We start from the raw sequence: 21,226 nt of genomic DNA, 5'->3' as shown, positions 1-21,226 counted from the left end.
TTCTTAATTTATTCTTCTGTTCTGGCTCCTTTTGAGGTAGTCTGTTGCTGAGTTCCATCTAAAACTAGCGGAGCATGTTGTAGCTTCTAAAAGAAAAGATCTGTTAATTCTTATTGGGGCATTAATTAACATGTAATTATTCACCATGTGAATTTTTGTTCTGCTATTAATATTTGTAACATTGGATTTCATTTCTTAACTTGATCATAAACGTAGCACTCCTTTAAATTACAATTTTTCAGTACATTTGATATGGACTGTATCATTGAACTTTTTTTAAATAAGTGACTATAGCTTATTGTTTGTTTTGATTAATATGTTAATAATTGTTTGATATTTAGAATATCTGAAAACTCCAAGTTAAATAGTATGGACAGTAAGAATTTGGCGATCTGTTGGTGGCCAACTTTGTTACCGATTGAGTTCAGTGATATGGGTCGATTTGAACAAATGCGTCCATATTTGGAGGACATCGTGCAAACTATGATCGATCAATATCCGTTTCTGTTCTGTGGGAAGGAAGCGTTTGTTATGGTTTGAGCGAATGACTTGTCGAAACGCACAACTTATAGCCTCGATATGTAGCATTCCATGACTTAATAAAATTAATATAAATTTGGGGAGGCCTTCGATAATTATTTGTAAAAGTTTACAATAAGGTGTATAACCGCGAATTTGGTTGTAACCTACTTGCGTAATAAAAGTATCATAACAATTTTATTAAGTTTCGCTCTGAGGTGAATATTGTGACCTAAGTAATGACAGTATTTTTACATGGATTTTAGGATAGGATTACATCATTTGATACTAAAGTATGAAAGTGTTGTAAGAAGCTTTTTATAAAACAAATTTACGTTAAATGTTAATCTCTTTTATTTGTTACTGTTTTCTCTTACACTTATTAAAGGAATATTGTCAGATCCGTTCATAAACTGTCTCCCTCCCATTATCAACGATAAAAACGGTATTTACTACCAAGTCCATATAAACTATTGTTCTTTTATAATATTTAAAAGATTTTATGAAGATGTATTTATTTTTTTGCTGATTTGTACTAATTCCGATGATAATTCATGGTAGTAATAGAACCAGACGATAGCTATATGATTTACTAGTGTTAGATCTTTGCAATATTTAATTTGCAAAAATCGTCATAAGCAGTGTCTGGCACAAAGTCAATGTTTTATAGTAATAAGTCTGCTATTGTGATGCACAACTCATTGCTGTGTTAAGGGCTCTAGTCTGGCTGTCAATAGCCTACATCGCCCTACGAGTAAAACGATTTATTTCAATTAACATTTCAGAAGTGATATTTTTTAATTTAGTAATTTATTGAACATTGATATGTAAAACAGAACTATGTGTTGTTATACACTATAAATAAATTTGTGCAATTTTTTGAAAACCAAAATATTTATATCTACATTAGGAATTGATCTGTCATAATGGATCTGACTGCGAAGATTTCGGTCAGACTGAATATAATAGTTTGTAAGCATTTCTTGCTTGACGGCTTGTGGATCCTGGTCGTGTATATACAGTTGGATGTGCACCACGCTTTAATTATCGGGATCCATAAATTGTGAAAATGTTTTTGTAAGCTATAAATACAATACATGTAACATATGTGGATATACTAGTAAGTTCCCATATAATGTGACCCGAGTGTGGGTTAAATACTCTGTTTTTGTAATGACAAATTTGTATTAATCAACTGCCTAATAAATAATTGTACGCTAATAAAGTTTTCCCTCATGTGTGTGTATTCTCATCTTTACAGGATTTTTAAATGGTGTGCTGATCTATGTAGTATTTGTGAGACGTCAAACCTCCACTGCACCTTACGATTTTTCAGGTACTTTGTAAACCATAAACCATCGTTTCTCTATAAATATAAATGCTTGAACAGGACATTGGTTGCTTGATTTAAAATGTTTGACGCATAACTTGGTGATGGTAGCTTAGAATGAGGAAAGGTAGCGAATGATGAACTTAACCCAAGGGCAATTAGACACATACATAAAGAAAACTAAAATCTCAACCATTTTTGTGGACAAGCAGTGAATAATGTGCACTTTTCAGGTCTATTGCAGATGTGTAATTAATTTATTTACTGTTCAATAATTGACCCATTTTAACTGGAATCTGGCGAAACTAATAAGCTTGCTGTTAGAAGAATTCAAAGCATGCGCCAAATATTACTAAAATACGTAATGAGCAAGTTCCCTTGGTTTTTTCCTGGTATTATTATCTCATAACACATTTAGTACATCCTAAACTAATATCATTTTTAAGTAAGCTAACATTACCCAATCGACGCAGTAACCTTTCAGCCACCAAGGGGAATAAATACAGTATGTAACATAGTAGGAAAAACAGGTGGTGGTACTAGACCTACTTGCGTTTCTTTCTTAATTTCTTTTCCAGCAACCATAACACGTAGGAAGATTAGCGGCTTTATCTAGGTTTTTGAAAATGATTATTCAAAATTGCTATTCTTAAGATGGCGCACCCCAAACTGAAGGTACTAGATAATAATCTGATGAAAAAAATCTATATCCCTTAAAGAAGCCTCACGGTGATGCACATTCATCTTATAATATTATTGTACCATAAAGTGGGTACCTTTCAAAATATATATATTATTCGTACTGGAGTATAGTATAGGTACGAAATTTTTTACCTCTGTTTTGTGGTGTACAATCTTAAGTGGGAATTTTGGAAACATTCTGACAAAATTGGAAACTTCGAAACAAAAAATGGATTCCCAAATTATTTGGAAAATTTTTTTGTTTTGGTACTCTACAATATAGGAGCCTGTTGAAGTCATTAGTTTATTTATGAAAAGCGACACAGGTAAGTGGATTTGATTTTCCGTCTTTGTTCTGGCATTTAATACTTACATTTAATAGAATTTGATTATTTCCTATCGTGTTTGTAAACTTTATTTATTAGCATACCAATGAGTAAGTACCTAACTTTATCTAATTGTAATAAATGAAATGTTTTAACTATCAAGAGGATTGTCAATATCTTTAACATCAAATGAAAACCCCATGTGGTAATCTTCTATGTTTTTCCACAGACGGCTGCGATTCACTAGGATTGAGCATGCAAGATTATCAAACATTCCACTACATCAATAATCGAAAAGTGAGTACCTTTTACTGTCTATGTAGAGAATAAATGAATAGGTCTATATTGCTATGAGCTTTAGTGTAAAATTGCGTAGTTATAATAAATTTAAAAAAAATAATTGACAAAAATTGGACAAATTATTAATAAGACCAGATTTTACAGATCACCTACAAGTCTGGGAAATTGCTACACCGATGACCTTGCAAGGTAAGTACATTTATGTGGCTAAGTTGGTTAAAAATTGGTAGGTATTAATTGTATTTTGCAAAATTCTCGCTTGGTTATCTACCAATTTTTAGCTGTATCTAATTTTAAGGCATGTGTGATACTTTTGGGGGCACTACGTAACTCAAATGTTTTTATATCAAGAAGCAGAGACTTTAGTTAAAATATGCGAAGTTGGATACTTTTAGTGAGACAATTTATACTCGCTGTCGAGTAGTTGGGGTCAATTTATATTGCAAAAAATGTTATGCATCATCATTAAATTTTACTTGCAAAATAGAGATACGTTTAATATGTATGGGCTCCCTTTAATGAATATAAATTTACAGAACTGAAACCCCAAAAGATGTCAACTTAAGATTGATATACAATGGCCTTAAGATGCAAGGTGATTTGCATTTTGTATGGGTGTGCATGCATGAAATGTGTTCTCAAACATTCATCGAACTTCAAAATTTTTGTCTCTCGCCTTTGCATTGAACAATTCACAGTGAAAGTACAAAAAGATTTTATTGCATGTAACTCTACATTAATATGAGTAACAAACTGGTATGTCACTTGTTAACAGGTTCCGTTATAACGAAATTAGACAAATCACATTTCATAAGGTACGCATCCTCGTCGTCTTCGAAATATCCATAGTCAATTTCTTCAGGTTGAAAGTTTAATTTTTTATACAATCGTATAGCGGCAGAATTGCTAAGTCTAGTGTATAAAGTTACGCTCTTTGCCTTATGGTGACGGACCATGGAACTAAGGAAGCGATGACATAATTTTTTGCCATATCCCATGTTTCGAAATTGTTGGTCTACTGCTAAGGCTATTAGTTCACCTTCCCGTCTCCTTTTCATTCGCCCGATTATGTAGCCATGTATTTTTCTTTCCTCACTTTCAGCCACAAATACCAAATGGGGGAAATCCGTCATGTAGTACTTCATTTGTAACGCTGACGTAGTACGAAAAAAGTTTTTTGCATGACAGTTTAGCATATCATTAAGATCGCTAATATTTGCGCTACGAATTTTAAGCATTTCTTTCAACAAAGGGGATAATTAAGTCTTAAATCGTCTAAATTTGGGTAAACTAAAAGTTCTGAAATTTTGAAATGTAGTGGTACCTTGATTTTGATAATCAAAACTCCCTAATTGTTTTCCCGCTTAATTTGAATTTGAACACACTGAGTCAACTGAGTGAACAATTTAGCGTTATGTAGACACTTACAATGGATAATGAAATTTAGCATTGAAATTCTTAAACTCTTTATTAATACATGTAACTTAAACGGTATAACAAAATATGTACACTTTATCACTATTACATCAATTGGCAACTCCTTCAGTTATGACAAAGTTGGTTAAATTGTACTTCAGTACATAGGCATCGGTCTGGTCGGAAAAATACTCTGCTTCGACTCCTTCATTTTCAAAGTCTAAATTTTCGTAAAACTGTACTGCAAGCTCGTTGGTAAGTCTGATGTATACCGTTACCGTATTCGCTTTGTAAGTTTGGATCATGGCATTAAACAGGGAGTTGCACAATTTCTTACCGTACCCCTTCTCTCGGAATCGTTTATTAACTGCCAATGAGGTCAGTACTCCGTACTCCTGTTTCTTTTTAATTCTCATTTCGCCAAGTATGTAGCCGTGGATCTCTTTGGTCTTGCTTTCCAGTACAAATGCTAGGTGGGGGAACTCACCCATATGAGATTTAAGTTGTGTAGCAGACAAATACGGCTCAAAGTTTCGCTCATGGCACTTGATGATTTTGGGGATGTCACGGATCTCTGCAACGCGAATTTCTAACATTTTTCTCAGAATTGAGTTATTAAATCAGCAGAATTCAGAATTTCCGTTAAACTTTAAATGTTGCCATTTACCTGGTGATGTTGGCAGCCCTGCTTTTTAGTACCAAATTTTTCAAATTAAATTTCTAATCAGAAATGATTATGTACAGAGTGTTACATATAAGTATGTAAAAAAATGTTTAAAAACCCACTCGTGGGCGTTGCCGCGTAACACAACTGTAAATGATGAGTAACGGGAAATATAGACCATAGCAGTTATCAATTAGGGAAAACCAGAAGTCTCTAGGTGGTCCAGGGGCCGAGATCTCGATGGAAAGGCAGACAGACGACCTCAACTTTGTTGTGTTACGCTAAAAAGCTGGGTGGTAGGGAGATTCAAAACAATCATATTTTCCAAATAAAGCGAGGGTCCAACGTGTTTCGATTATGAGCCAGCTTCAAAATAGTGGTGAAATTTGGAAGTACAAAAAGAATTTATTGCATGTAACTACATTAATATGAGTAACAAACTGCTGTTTGTCACTTAACTGGTTCCGTTATAACGAAATTAGACAAATCACATTTCATAAGGTACGCATCCTCCTCGTCTTCAAAATATTCATAGTCAATTTCTTCAGGTTGAAAGTTTAATTTTTTATACAATCGTATAGCGGCAGAGTTGCTAAGTCTAGTGTATAAAGTTACCCCCTTGGCTTTATGGTGGCGGACCATGGAACTAAGGAAGTGATTGCACAATTTTTGGCCGTATCCCATGTTTCGAAATTGTTGGTCTACTGCTAAGGCTATTAGTTCACCTTCCCATCTCCTTTTCATTCTCCCGATTATGTAGCCATGTATTTTTCTTTCCTCACTTTCAGCTACAAATACCAAGTGAGGAAAATCCGTCATGTAGTACTTCATTTGTAACGCTGACGTAGTACGAAAAAAGTTTCTTGCGTGACAGTTTAGCATACCATTCAGATCGCTAATATTTGCGCTACGAATTTTAAGCATTTCTTTCAACAAAGGGAATAATTAAGTCTCAAAAACTTGTCTACTAAATACGGGTAAACTGAAAAGAAATTTTGAAATGTGGTAACCTTGATTTTGATAATCAAAACTCCCTAACTGTTTTCCCGCTTAATTTGAATTTTAACAACTACTTTTTGTTGCACACGGCCATAATTTCCACCCAAGTTTCTTTTTAATTCTCATTTCGGCAAGTATGTAGCCGTGGATCTCTTTGGTCTTGCTTCCTAGTACAAATCCTAGGTGGAACTCACCTATTCGAGATTTAAGTTGTGTAGCCGACAAATACGGCTCACAGTTTTGCTCATGGCACTTCAGGAGGATCTCTCAGAATTGAGTTATTAAATCAGGAGAACCAGAATTTCCGTTAAACTTCAAATGTCGCCATTTACCCAGTAAAGTTGGTAGCCCTGCTTTTTAGTATAAACCTTTTCAAAAAGTTTTTTTAAAGTAAATTTCTAAGCAGAAATGATTATATACAGAGTGTTACACACAAAAAAAATTCCACTCAAATTTTTGGCCAACCAAAATTGAGAGAATTCTACGAAATTTGTTGTGTACACACTTGACGAGCTAAGGAACAAAATTGTCTAATAGTTTTTTTAAATCATTGTGTTATGCATTATGAAGCCCATCATTTTATATGTAGACGAAATAGTGAAATATGAACAGAGAAGTTAAAAGTGCTATCAAAGGTCTTTGAACGTATCTTGTCATAATAAATTTGTTGAATTAAGAGAATATTGAGAAATAAAAGGGAATTTCTTGCGAGTATAACAGACATTTATTAACATTTAGGGATAGTTTATTAAGATGGCACCAATCGGCTAAACAATTTAACTCGAATTGAAGGACAAGGAAATGTGATAAACAGAAACAAAGAAACAATTTCACATCGTCAACGTACATCAAACACTATTTGCACTTATGTAAGTGGTGGAGAAGATTATTGATGTAGATCAGGAACAACAAAGGGCCTAAGATAGAGCCCTGAGGTATTCCTGAAGTGGGGATATATATGATTTGTAACCATTGTATGTAACATAGTTAAGTAAGTAGGTTTTAATTAGGTTCATAATTGCGTTACTAAAACGTAAAACTGATACTGTTAAGTTTGATAATGGGCATATTATGGTCTATTCGGTCGGACGCGTGGGATATAGGTCAGTATATTGTATGTACTTGGCCTTGTTTATCAATCACGTCTATAACGTACTGGGAAAAACAGGCCAAATTGGATATGATAGAGCGCTGTTCAGCAAAGCTTTGGTAACCGCAGATATAAGTAATGTTTGAAATGATTATACATGTTTCTATACAATATTATTTCAAAGATTTTGGGGAAGTTAGCAATAAATATAATTGGCCAATAATCGGATACAATTGAAGCATTGCCGACTTTGCGGATAGGAGCAACTCGAGAAATTTTCCATATATCCGGAAATTTCGGTGTTTTGATAATGAAATTGTATATTCAAATCAATGGATAAATTAATGCTTCTTTGCATTCTTTCATAAAAAATGAGGGTAGCTGATCGTGGCCTGCGGTAGGTTTGTTTTTAAGCTCTTCTAGCTAACTCAATATCATCAGGTGAAATAAATTTTATATCAAGGGAACCATAATAAGTAGGTGAATCGCATCCCACGCCATCACGAGTGCGAGAACAGTTCTCGTGAGTATTGTAAACGCTCATAAAGAATTGCTTAAAACCATAGACAATTTCTTACTGATGGGAAAACTTAGTGCCATCATTGTAGGCAGACGAGAAGTAGGTATCCTTTTTGATCAGAAGATGTTGCCAGAACTTCTTGAGGTACTCAGTATGTTCAACTGAACTAATAAAAGTAGAATAAGCTATCTTACTAAGTCATCTTAAGCTTTATTTCACATGGTCTTTATGATTAGGTACTTATGTGTAACACACTGTATATGTATATAATTCTATTTTTTCTTGCGATGAATTTAAATTTTCTGGTAAATAACCAACGTTAGATTTCGAAATTTAGTTATAAACTTTACATTTCTACTGCAAAGCATAGGCGGCAGATGGGTACCTCAGTAATAGAAAAAAATTGAAGTACTTATAAAATTGTTTTTATTATAATATGTAACTTAGACGGACTAACAAAATATGTACACTTTATGACTATTACATCAATTGCCAACTCCTTCAGTTACAACGAAGTTGGATAAATTGCGTTTCAGTACGTAGGCATCTTTCATGTCGGAAAAATACTCTGATTCAATTCCTTCATTTTCAAAGTTTAAATTTTTGTAAAACTGTAAAGCAAGCTCGTTGGTAATGCTGGTGTATACGGTTACCATATTCGCTTTGTAATTTTGGACCAGGGCATTAAAAAGGGAGTTGCACAATTTTGTACCGTACCCCTTTTCTCGGAATTGTTTATTAACTGCCAATGAGGTCAGTACTCCGTACTCCTGTTTCTTTTTAATTCTCATTTCACCAAGTATGTAGCCGTGGATTTCTTTAGCTGTGCTTTCTAGTACAAATGCTAAATCGGGGAACTCGCCCATACAACATTTAATTTGTATAGCACACAAATACGGCTCAAAGTTTTGCTGATGGCACTTGAGGATCTTGGGAACGTCACTCATATTTGCAACCCGAATTTTTAACATTTTTTGCAGAAATGATTATTAAATCAGCAGAATGCAGAATTTAGGTTAGACTTTAAATGTCGCCAGTTACCTAGTGACGTTGGTAGCCCTGCTTGTTAGCTTCAAACTTTTTGAAAAGTTTTGTTAAAGTAAATTTCTAATCAGAAATTGGAACACTTAAATTTCTATTTTATTTTCATTAGGCGGTTTTTTTTTAATATACATACCTACCTAGGATAATCAAATAACTTTCGTAGTTCGAAATTCTGTTGTCTGTCGCGTATTGGCGCGAAATTTAAATTTAAGTATCATGATATTTTACTCCAGCTAGTTCATATTTTTTGTAAAGTTAAATGAAGTACCTACCTACTTAAATATTTGGCTAATGCAATTTAGTAGTGGATGCTGGCATAAATTGGTCTAAATGCAGCTTATGTTTAGTCAATGCCTAAGAGTAGCTTAGTTGAGCTGATTTTACATTCTAGAATCTTAAAGGGACTCTAGCTCAAAAATGAAAATAGTAGGAAAAAAAGAACAGTTCAGACGGCATTTTGATACCATATCTAGAAATCTAAATATTTAGTTTGTGTTTTAATGTGTTATGCTTCATACCAACGTTTTGTCTAGAAATCATTATGTCCAAAGGATAGGAAATCCTTGCTAGCGAGTTTTATAAGTACTGCTGCGTTAATATAATAGCATCATGATGTAAACCCAACTTCGTCATAACTGAAGGAGTTGGCAATTGATGTAATAGTGATAAAGTGTACATATTTTGTTATACCGTTTAAGTTACATGTATTTATAAAGAGTTTATGAATTTTAATGCTAAATTTCACTATCCATCGTAAGTGTCTACATAACGGTAAATTGTTCACTATAACAGTAGGTAGAGGAGACAAATCATCCGTCCTACAAAAACTTGGGTGGAATTTTTGCCTAGTGTGCAACCAAAAGTACTTGATACTTTGGCATATGCCTGATGGCGTAGCCGCCTCTCCCAGAATTTTGTCAATTGTGGTGGGGATGTGACCCTGGTAGGTACTATCAGGGGTGCATGTCCACCACTTTGTTGCCATTGCGCTGGTCCGCGAGTAGTTGTTAAAATTTAACGGGAAAACAACTAGAGAGTTTTGATTAACAAAATCAAGGCTACCACTCCATTTCAACATTTTTGAGAACTTTTCGTTTAACCGAATTTAGTAGACAAGTTTTTGAGACTTAATTATCCACTTTGCCTAAAGAAATGCTTGAAATTCGTAGCGCAAATATTAGCGATCTTAATGACATGGTAAACTGTCACGCAAGAAACTTTTTTCGTACTACGTCAGCATTACAAACGAAGTACTACATGACGAATTTTCCCCATTGGCTATTTGTGGTTGAAAGTGAGGAATGGAAAATACATGGCTCGGGCGAATGAAAAGGAGATGGGAAGGTGAACTAATAGCGTTATAGCAGTAGACCAACAATTTCGAAACATATGATACGGCGAAAAATTGTGTCATCGCTTCTTTAGTTCCATAGTCCGTCACCATAAAGGCCACAGGCGTAACTTTATACACTAGACATAGCAACTCTCCTGCTATAATATAGTATAATAATATAATAACATAATACGGTTGTATAAAAAATTAAACTTTCAACCTCAAGAAATTGCCTATGGATATTTTGAAGATGACGGGGACGCGTACCTTATGAAATGTGATTTGTCTAATTTCGATATAACGGAACCAGATAACAACTGACATAACCAATTAAATATTTGTTACTCACCACATGCAGTAAAATCTATTTGTACTTCCATGTGAAACCTAATAAATCATAAGTACCTACTTTGAATTGTTCAACGCAAAGGCATACGACACAAAATTTGGAAGTTCAGTGAATGTTTGAGAAGGCGGAACAAAATCATACGTCTACCGAATTCGTGCAACCCTTACAAATACGCAATGCTGCATTACATCAATTGGCAACTCCTTCAGTTATGACAAAGTTGGTTAAATTGTACTTCAGTACATAGGCATCGGTCTGGTCGGAAAAATACTCTGCTTCGACTCCTTCATTTTCAAAGTCTAAATTTTCGTAAAACTGTACTGCAAGCTCATTGGTAAGTCTGATGTATACGGTTACCGTATTCACTTTGTGTGATGATTTTTTCCCAATCGACCCAAAATTTCAGGACCATCAGAGAAAAAGCCCTATATTCGGGATGGTCAAACAGTTAGCTGTCAGAACTGAGGTTTTAATACATTATCGTGTAACTTGGCGTAACTAAACCGGAGTTACTGTACATATTATACCTATATTACGTAAACGTATTTAATTTTTATCACCACCTCGGCCCTCACTGTGCTATTTTACAAAAATCACGTCTATCATTTTCGCTGGGAATAGTATTAAATAGACAGTTCATGTGAACCCATCTGTGGAAGAGTACACAAAACAATCTTGTTCGTGAGTCCGCCGTTGTTTTTTGTTTTTTTACGCTCACCACTACATCTTTAGGTTCTCGGCATGCCATACACAATACCTAGGTACTTCCAAATTGGCTAAAGATGAATGCCTCACGATATGGTTCCTTAAAACTTGTCGGTATGTAACTGGTTTAAAATCCAACATTTCTTTGCTATTGTTTGTATGCCATAGTTATATCCATCCTTCTGTAAAGGTATATGTCAGGTGGTATATCTTTAACCATTTAAAAGGTGAGTAATGAGGTAAGTAATGCTCAAATAACGTCAAGTTGCAATAAATAAAAATCAATTAAACTATTATCTAACCACATGTCAAGCGTGTTGGAGGACATGGTAATACAGTTTTTCTCATTCCCATAACCGCTACTACATAATCAAGGGCAATGTTTTTTTTATATTCGTGGGAAATCTTATTTTTCTTTCCAAACTGTTTACATATTTGGTTTTAAAATAGTTTGTTGATGACTTGCAACGTTTTTGTTCCATTTTTTTGTGAAATACTATTTCTGGCACATATACACAGATAGGGTAGTTTTTTGGTGAATTTTCTCATGTAGCATATTACATTTGATAAGGCCTATCCAATTTTCAACAAGAGCATTGCTTTTCCAGCCATGGTTGAACAGATTTGACCAAAAAATTAAATAAGTTGGTAGCGCTTTAAACTAATGAGGCTAAGTTTCGTATTATAAAACGAATTAGGCTCTGCCACCTATACTTTTTTTTGGCATCTTCTTCTGCAGGGAATTAGTGTACTGACCATCAAGGGAGAACGTTACATTTGTTCCTCTATGAATAAATGAATTTTTTTTTATTGATATCAATTGCATCTACTCAAATGGGTTGTATAAGTATAAGACATTGAGGGAGATAATCATCCATTGATGTTACTCCTATATACCTATATATTACAGATTAATGCGAGATTAATGTACTATGATGTGTAATAGTGTAATAATAGATCGGTTGGCCAGGTCCTGTGTAGTCTCCTTGGGATTTCATCGTTTGAGAGGTGTCCGTGAGTTTTTGTGTGATAGTTGACAGCAATTCGGCGGATCTCGTCTTGCGCATAAGGGATCCCCAGGTCTTTGTGAATAGCAACATACCAGGGTGCGTTTATTATTGAGCGCATGATCTGGATTGGAAGCTCTGGATAATACTGATATTGGATTTCTTGGCACATCTCCACAGCTGAAGGCCACTATGTCCATATTGGCTTTAGGATGGGTTTATCCGAAAGGCTTGCATCGGTTGTAGTAATAGTTTTCAAAACTGGAGTGAAATGCCTTAAAATGGTTTGGGTAGTGCGAGTCTTCGGCGATTTTGATAAAGTATTTTAAAGACAGGTAGTTCCGTCTTTCTGGGAGCGTTAGGCTGCGTGCCTCTTCTAGAAGTTTGATGATAGGGCTGGTTCGAAAAGCTCCAATTAAGGACTTGATTAGCTATTGATTTTATTTAGATCTGATTTAGACACTGTGTCGTATGTGATTGATGCAGTATCAATTATAGATTGAAGATGACTTGTGTAGATCCTCAACAATGATTTTCTGTCGGCTCCACAGGTTATATTCAGAAGATTGATTGCGTTTGATCTCTGTCTTATATAGTTGAGCTTGAGGTGGTTATTCCGGTTAATTTTTGTGTCAAGATGTAGGTCCAGGAATTTATTGGATGGAACATTTGTGATGGGAATTCCATAGATTTGCAGTTTTACGTTCGGGTGAGGGTTTCTTTTTCAGTGGAAGTTTAATATGACAGTTTTTCCCCTGGAGAATCGTAGTCCTTTGCTTGTTATCGGCAGAATATCAGCCCTCCTGTAATGGGGACTGGATGTTATTGTCATCTACATAGAAAGAATATACAGTGATATCCATGTAGAAGTAGACATAGGGATTTCCTGTCTACTTTTACATGATAAAAAGTCTCCTGAAAGACGCCTAAATTTATGCAACCAAAATAACTTCTTGAAACAAATAAAGATCTGGCTGTCATATTAATTATTAATTTCAATATTGTTGCTTTAGCTTCACAGAAAATAAATCTCTTAAGCTCCTTTAACTGTTATCGGCACTATACCAATTGGAAATATCAACTTTTTCTTTAGTTTAATACATCGCACACGAACCGAAATTAGAATAGGGAAGGCAAAGCGATAATATTCAAATGAATTAGTATGACAGGCAGATCCTCATTTGGTGTAGGTAGTTACACTGGTTGCATAAAATTAGGCGCCTTTCAAGTGACTTTTTATCATGTAAAAGTAGACATAGGAAATTTCTATAGGAAATCCCTATGTCTACTTCTACATGAATATCGCACTGTATATACGAACTGTATCGCTTTCAGATACATATACCTAAACAATGGAGGGAAATACAAATTGTCTTTATTCCCAAACCTGGCAAAGTGGATTACACCTAAAGCATATGGCCCAATCACTTTGATGTATGCGGGTGATATATATACCTATATCCAACTAATTACAGGCAAATTTGATACTCATCAGTCAGACATCATGTTACAATAAATTAAAAATTTTATAATATTTATGAGTATATACAGTGTGTAAAGCGTATAAAGGGTATACAAGAGGGAATTTTTTTTAAATATTGATTTATGACAAAAATTTATTCTTCATGATATTTTTTGCTTGCTTTGAAAGTACCAATAACGTTTCGATTGTTTGTGGTTTGATAGCAATAAGCCGCGTACAGACCGGATTCCAACGCCAAGCCAACGAATCCAAGCACATGTGACGTGACGTTTGTCGTTGGAAACGATTGGAATGCCCTCGTCCACACCAAAATTTAAGATTTGAGTTGGACTTGGTGGGACCGTGTTGGGTAAAGTTCGGTAACCGGTGCTGCTAGTCTGTCAAACAATGTCAAGCGACGAGGACGAGGTAACAACACCATTTAAAAATAGGAGTTTGTATAGTGGCAGTGACTTACTAGAGGAACTTCAAAATGAAGCTGGTGGACATTTTAAAAAGGCAGACAAACGACTAAAAACTAAAATCGCGACAAATCCTGTCCAGACCACATCAAATTTCCCTTTGAAGTACCGCTCACCGAGCGAACGCAATCGAACGCCAACAGCGCCATTGGAAGCGGTTGGAAACCGTTGGCTCGCGCGGTACACACCAATCCGAACACCTCCAAATCTGTAACCACATGTGCCTTGGCTTGCGTTGGAAACTCGGTCTGTACGCGCCTATACGCTATTTTGATTATAATGTAGAATGATAACTTTCAATAAAAAATTTTTTATTTTTTTCCAGATTTCGATTTCTATAAATAAATTTTAGATTATCGAAACGTTATTGGTACTTTCAAAGCAAGCAAAAAATATCATGAAGAATAAATTTTTTTCATAAATCAATATTTAAAAAAAAATTCCCTCTTGTATACCCCATCGCTTTATATAATAGATTTGAAATAACAAACATAACACGAAAATTTAATAAGCGAGGCTATAGAAAGTAATACTCAATTTAATAACGTTTTAGAATTTAAACAGTAAAATATCGAAATAGTTCGTAAATGTTCCTTTAATTTATTTTGTCCGTTTGGTTGCTAAAAAGTGCATCTTAAGATTAGGGCACATATACATTAAATAAATATATAAAAGTTGTCCAGTTTGTTATAAAACTTTATTCCACAATAGAGTGTCGTGCTTTCATAACTACTTTTTGTATGACGAAGCACAAGTGACTGGTTTCTTCTTATATTATACGCGTTAATATTTTTTGGATTAACAGTGTTGTTTATGATATATTTTTTGACTAGTCATAAAATTTTATATATGTAAATTCAAGGAACAGTTAAAATCTTATGCTTAATATAAATACTTAGACCATGTAGCTCTAGGTACATGAAAGATTCATTATATTCGCGTCCAGTCCGAATATATTATCTTGATTATTTACCATGTAGTCCGCTCCCAGCGCTACTCTGCGTGCACCATAATAAACTAAGACTTACTAAGAAAGCAAACTTACTCCCTTTTCCCCTTACCACGTCTAAGCGGCCACCGCCGGAAACCCGTTACTCATTCGTTTTTGGTGCACTCTGCTGTGCGGTCGTTTCTTCCGTGCCTACGTACTGTACTCCGTTGTTTTGCAGCGTCAACTGGTTCTTTTTGTTTTTTTCCATTTACTCAGCGGTTCGTAGTTTTTTAGACTACGATTACGTAAGTAATTTATTATTTAATCTATTATTTAACACAGGACAATGGGTAAACATAAAAGAGACAGATCTAGGAGTAGATCGTCGACTAAGCGTTCTTTTAACAAAGAAATTAGAGATCTCAAGAGGAAATTGGATAAGTTGGAAAAGGAGAGAGACAGGGCTAAAAGAGATTTTTCCCGCTTCCGCGAAAGTTGTTCTCGTAATGAAACAATTACACGAGGTAATAGAGAATGCCGTTCTCCGAGTGAGTCGAATTCTTCAAGGCGGCGGCGGCGGCACTCCAGGTCCCAACGTCGTTCTCCCAGTGAGACGAGTTTGAATCCCGGGCGCGACACTCAAGGTCGCCGTGAAGGTCGTTCTTCGAGTAAGGCGACTTCTACAAAGCTTCCCTTTCGAAGGGAACAAGAAAGCCGCCGCCCCAGCGTCGCTCTCTCTCTCTTTACTCGTACTGACACGAGTCGCGCAGCTAATAGGGCAACTATCGATTTCGTTGCACCTGGCGGCCGTCACTCGAGTAGTGCGGCGCTTGTGGCTAGTTCTGCTGATTTTTCTCCCCGAAAAGAGGAGTCTCCTGCTCTAATCTTGCTTGATGATGCGGGCATCTCTGAAGAAATTCGACTTATTTTGGGTCCCGATCCAAACCAGCAGAAAAAGTCAACATTTAATTTACACAAGGCTGTAGAGCCAATTTGGACTCATATTTTAGGTTTTGGCCTTCCTAAAGAAGAGTGTGATGAGCTCTTCAAAAAATACGAGCTCCCTATCAATTGTAAGTTTCTTACACCCCCTCGTATTAACCCAGAGGTCGAGGCCAACTTGAATACGCTTCATTCTACCAGGGACCAAACGCATTCACAATACCAATTTCGGCTGAGCAAGGCTTTAGCTGCCCTGGGCATTTCTTTGAATGTGATTTTGGAGGAGGAGGAGAATATTCCTAGAGCTTCCAAGGATAGAATTTTATCAAGTATCGCGGATTCTGGACGCTTGCTTTGTAGCCTTTTCAACGATATTTCCCTTAAGCGACGTCAACTTATTCTTCCTCTCATGAATAAACATATCAAGACTTTAGTGGAACAAATCCCTCCTGGAGATTTTTTATTCGGGCCCGATTTAGGTGACAAGATCCAAGCCATTAAGACTATGGAAAAGGTCGGAAAGGAGATTCGTGTACCCCAGCCCCTCTACAACAGATACCAACAGAATTCAGTTGCGTTTCAGAAAAAGAAGGGAGGGGGGGCAGAGAAGTCACATACAGCTACTAGTGGTCAGTTAAACCGGAGACGCCCGACCTACCGAAAGAGAGAGGTAAGGTCACAGAGAGGGCGACTCTCGATGCCCCAAAAATCATCAATACATCAGAAATACCGTTAATGGTAGGTAATAATTTGTTTTTAGCAGGCCGTCTGCAGTTTTTTAAAAATGTCTGGAAAACAGTGACCTCAAATCCCACAGTCTTGTCTTGGGTTGAAGGTTATAAAATACCTTTTTCCAAGACCCCTCCATTTTCGGATGGTCCAATTAAACATAGTTTTTCCGCCAGCGAAATTATCCTTTTGGACGCGGCTATCAAAGAGCTTCTAACCTTAGGAGCCGTTTCAAAATGTACTAGTTTACCGGACCATTTTGTTTCGCCAATCTTTTTAACAGAAAAATCTAACGGAAAAATGCGGTTTATTTTGAATCTTAAGAAACTAAATGTCCATGTTGTTGCTCCTCATTTTAAATTGGAGGATCACAGAACGGCTCAAGGGTTATTAAGAACAGGTTTATTCATGACAACGGTCGACCTCAAAGACGCTTATTTTTCCATCCCGATTCATCCAGATTATCGCAAATATTTAAGGTTTAGATTTGATAATCAATTGTACGAATTCACATGCGTCCCTTTTGGACTTTCAGTGGCGCCTTACTGTTTCACGAAACTGATGAAACCAGTAACGTCTACTTTACGTCAACAGGGCATCCTATGTGTTAACTATCTGGATGATTTTTTCATTCTTGGGGATTCTTTCAAACAATGTTCGGATAACACACATTTGCTGGTCGCTCTGTTGGAGTCTTTGGGTTTCTTTGTCAATAAGGAAAAGAGTTCTCTAACCCCCAGCAGATCGCAAAGATTTTTAGGCTTCATTTTTAATAGCACCGATATGAAAATTAGCCTTCCATTAGAAAAGAAGCTAAATATTAAAAATTGGGCTTCACTTTTTAAGAAAACTTCCACATGCAAAATTCGAGAATTTGCAAGGTTTATTGGTTTCCTAGTTGCAGCTTGTCCAGCTGTTAAATACGGCTGGCTCCATACTAAATCTTTGGAGCGACAAAAATTCTTAGCTCTCTCTCAAAATGGCGGTGACTTTGGTGCGTCAATGTCTATTCCACTTTCCTTACTTCCGGATCTTCACTGGTGGGAAGAAATGATTTTAAACTCATTTAATAACATTAGAAACGACGTTTTTATTACTGAGATTTTTACTGACGCTTCCTTGTCAGGTTGGGGAGCATGTTGCGGCTCTGAGAAAACTCACGGCTTTTGGTCCGAATCAGAAAAGACACTTCATATAAACCTTTTAGAACTGAAGGCTGTTTTTTACGGTCTAAGATGTTTTGCAAATCTTCTTTCTAACTGTAATATTCTTCTACGATGCGACAACACCACCGCCATAGCTTACATTAACCGTATGGGCAGCGTTCGATTTCCAAAGCTCTCCAAGTTAACGAGAGAGATTTGGCAGTGGTGCGAAGTTAGGAATATTTGGATTTTTGCATCGTATATAAGCTCTGCAGACAATTTTGTAGCGGATCAAGAGTCCCGACAGATTTTCTCTGAAAATGAATGGTCATTGTCCCAAGAAGCCTTTTACCTTATAACCGACAATTTGGGAAAACCTGAGGTTGATCTTTTTGCTTCACATATTAATAACAAATGCGATAAATACGTTTCATGGCATAAAGACCCAGGATCCTTTGCTGTTGATGCATTTACCTTGAACTGGAAAGACTTAAATTTTTATGCGTTTCCTCCTTTTAACTTAGTTCTAAGGAGCCTACAAAAGATAATCCAAGACAAGGCCGAGGGCATGTTAGTGGTTCCCTTTTGGCCCTCTCAGGCCTGGTATCCACTCTTTTCCAGACTAATAATAGGGAAAAAGTTATATCTAAACCCTGCCCCTAATTTGTTGTCTTTGCCTTCTAGCAGCAATCATCCTCTGGCCTACCAACTTTCCCTGGTGGCCGCCAGATTATCCGGGAGTCTTTTTTAAGAAAAGGTGTCCCGGAGATTGCAGTGGAAACCACGATGGCGTCGATCGCGGAATCTACATTTAAACAATATAATTCAACCTACCGCCTTTGGTGGGCCTTTTGTCTGGCAGAGAAGACCCCAGTGTTTCAACCTTCGATCAAGGAGGTGGTGACCCTTCTACAAACAACTTCGGAGAAGCATAATACCAAATACGGAACTATTAATTGCCATAGATCGGCACTAAGCCTTATTTTAAATCAGGATCTAGGTTCAGATCCGATCATTAAAAGATTCATGAAAGGAATGTCTCGTTTAAGGCCTTCTCAACCAAGATATTCAAACACATGGGATCCTCAGTTGCTGCTGTCGTATTTCGAAGGTTTACCGAAGGAATTGAGCCTCCGAATGCTCTCTCAAAAGTTAATTACTCTATTGGCGCTTATTACTGGAGGTCGGCTTCAAACTCTTTCCCTGATTAGGCTCTCAAATATAAGTGAAAGTCAGGAGGAAATCCAGATTAATATCACGGATCCAATAAAAACATCAGGACTTAATAAGGAACAGCCCACGCTTCATATTCCGTTCTACAGTGAAAAGCCCAGTCTTTGCGTAGCGTCAACTTTAAAGAAGTATCTCGCAACAACAAAGCCCCTTAGAGCACCGAATCAAGACTTTTTGTTCGTCACAACTAAGAGACCTCATTCCACTGCATCTAAACAAACATTAAGCAAATGGGTTAAGCATGCCTTAGGCTCAGCTGGCATTGATACTTCAAGATTCAAACCTCATTCTACGAGGCACTCCTCTTCTTCAGCTGCTTTAAGACAAGGGGTTTCTTTAGAATCAATATGTAGAACCGTAGGATGGTCAGAGCAAACAGGGACGTTCGCTAAGTTCTACAATCGACCCCTTGGCGATAAAACTGCTTTTGCCAATGCAATCTTAAGGTTATCCAAACGACCTTGAATTATGTATAAGTGTATCTACATACATTTAATTTATACTTACCTAAGCTTTACGAAGTTATTAACTTCGATTTGTTACGTTTTCCATTTAAAGTTTTTTTTTTCTAGAATTACTTTATTTTCTGACTTAGTTTACTGTAACAATGTATCTTTATAATACATTTTTTTCACAAGATTACCTGTGTGGGGTGTTCTTCTATTCGCAACTTTTTTTCTTTGAACATCTACATGGTAAATAATCAAGATAATATATTCGGACTGGACGCGAATATAATTATACGATTAAACGAACTTACCTAAGTGAAGTTCGATCGTAATTATATGAGGCGTCCAGTCCGAATATATTATCTTCCCGCCCTCCCGTTCGAAAGTACCCCAAGTTGCTCATAGTAAACACTTCTTTAAAGAATGAGTAACGGGTTTCCGGCGGTGGCCGCTTAGACGTGGTAAGGGGAAAAGGGAGTAAGTTTGCTTTCTTAGTTTATTATGGTGCACGCAGAGTAGCGCTGGGAGCGGACTACATGGTAAATAATCAAGATAATATATTCGGACTGGACGCCTCATATAATTACGATCGAACTTCACTTAGGTAAGTTCGTTTAATCGTATAATTATTAGAGAATTATTCTTTTTTGTCTTATTAATTGTTTTAAGTTTTGAGTTTTACCCCATATGGCAATATTGTATGTTAAATTTGAGTACACTAAACCATAGTACATGTTTAGTAGACAAAAGATTTTTAATTGATATAGTGCAAAGTATGATTTTGCTAATTTCTTTCGAACCATATCTGTGTGTGCAGCCCATTTTAACTCTTTATCAATCTCAGTCCCTATGAACCTTACCGTTTGGCTAAGTTCTAATGTTATGTTGCTTATGCTTAGAGATGTGTCGTCAAATCTTCTTTTTAGAAAGTCAATATGTGAATTCCTTTGGGTGCATTATTTGGTGCATTATTTGCGCAGATCAGATATTAGTTGTATGACATTGTTTTTGGTGGTCATTGGATTTTTGGAGTTTATATTGGGATGAGTGTTGAGGTATTCGTTTCATTTCATTTCCTTTCAGTTTCATCTTCGGAAAGTTTGTTTTTTTGATTTTTTCTTTTGCGTTGAGCTTTTGATAGTTAAAATCGTTGATGGGCATTGTTTTGTTCGATTTGTATTTGATCGTGAAATTTACCTGGGTTTTTTGTTGTTGCTGAACTTGATCTTTGGGCATTTTTTTTGCTGCGTGACCGGTGTTTTTGCACAGGAAGCATTTCATGGTATAGCTTCCTTAGATAAGAATATTCTAAATTATTTCCCGTTAGTAGTTTATGTTAATAGAATCTGGTATTAGCTGATAACGGCTTTGTCAGGGTCGCGGTTTATTGTGCGTCGAAAACAAGTATGTGTTGCAGCAACGGTTTTGCTTGACCGACTTTGATAAACTTTATAGGTAATTTCAGTTTTATACCAGCTTTATCGACTATCGCGTATATAACGACCGTGTGGGGTGGTATAATCGGGCAAACGTTACATATCGTTAGCTGCTTTCGTGGGTTTTCAGGGTT

At 36.2% G+C, this 21,226-nt stretch overlaps 3 protein-coding genes and 1 long non-coding RNA gene across 12 annotated transcripts in view; 2 read left to right on the top strand and 2 right to left on the bottom strand.

The window, feature by feature from the left end:
* Window positions 1-3,345, top strand: part of LOC116165662 (rho GTPase-activating protein 190) — a 33,142-nt gene extending 29,797 nt beyond the window's left edge. For 8 of the 9 annotated variants that reach the window (XM_031480286.1, XM_031480283.1, XM_031480285.1 and 5 more), the window contains 2 exons: window positions 342-3,153; window positions 3,301-3,345. In XM_031480286.1, the coding sequence (XP_031336146.1) occupies window positions 342-540 (199 nt within the window). In that variant the 3' untranslated portion in view covers window positions 541-3,153; window positions 3,301-3,345. Of the gene's footprint in view, window positions 1-341; window positions 3,154-3,291 lie in introns of all 9 variants that reach the window. The other variant, XM_031480284.1, reaches the window with a different exon arrangement.
* A 1,337-nt stretch (window positions 3,346-4,682) lies between these two features.
* Window positions 4,683-5,168, bottom strand: LOC116165766 (N-terminal acetyltransferase A complex catalytic subunit ard1-like). The gene has a single exon (XM_031480434.1). The coding sequence runs from the start codon at window positions 5,166-5,168 to the stop codon at window positions 4,683-4,685; it is 486 nt and encodes a 161-aa protein (XP_031336294.1).
* A 3,162-nt stretch (window positions 5,169-8,330) lies between these two features.
* Window positions 8,331-8,792, bottom strand: LOC116165765 (N-alpha-acetyltransferase daf-31-like). The gene has a single exon (XM_031480433.1). The coding sequence runs from the start codon at window positions 8,790-8,792 to the stop codon at window positions 8,331-8,333; it is 462 nt and encodes a 153-aa protein (XP_031336293.1).
* A 1,765-nt stretch (window positions 8,793-10,557) lies between these two features.
* Window positions 10,558-11,390, top strand: LOC116165666. Its single transcript, XR_004144184.1, has 2 exons — window positions 10,558-11,252; window positions 11,304-11,390. It is a non-coding gene; the product is annotated as an uncharacterized LOC116165666 (long non-coding RNA).
* The last annotated feature ends 9,836 nt before the right edge of the window (window positions 11,391-21,226 follow it).

The sequence above is a fragment of the Photinus pyralis genome, unplaced genomic scaffold (assembly GCF_008802855.1).
Source record: "Photinus pyralis isolate 1611_PpyrPB1 unplaced genomic scaffold, Ppyr1.3 Ppyr1.4_LG3a, whole genome shotgun sequence".
NCBI classification, from domain to species: domain Eukaryota; kingdom Metazoa; phylum Arthropoda; class Insecta; order Coleoptera; family Lampyridae; genus Photinus; species Photinus pyralis.
This window is presented reverse-complemented; position numbering and strand designations above follow the sequence as displayed.

Coding starts and splice junctions, on each gene's coding strand:
- LOC116165766 (XM_031480434.1), bottom strand. CDS start 5,168: ATGTTAGAAATTCGCGTTGCAGAGATCCGTGACATCCCCAAAATCATC.
- LOC116165765 (XM_031480433.1), bottom strand. CDS start 8,792: ATGAGTGACGTTCCCAAGATCCTCAAGTGCCATCAGCAAAACTTTGAG.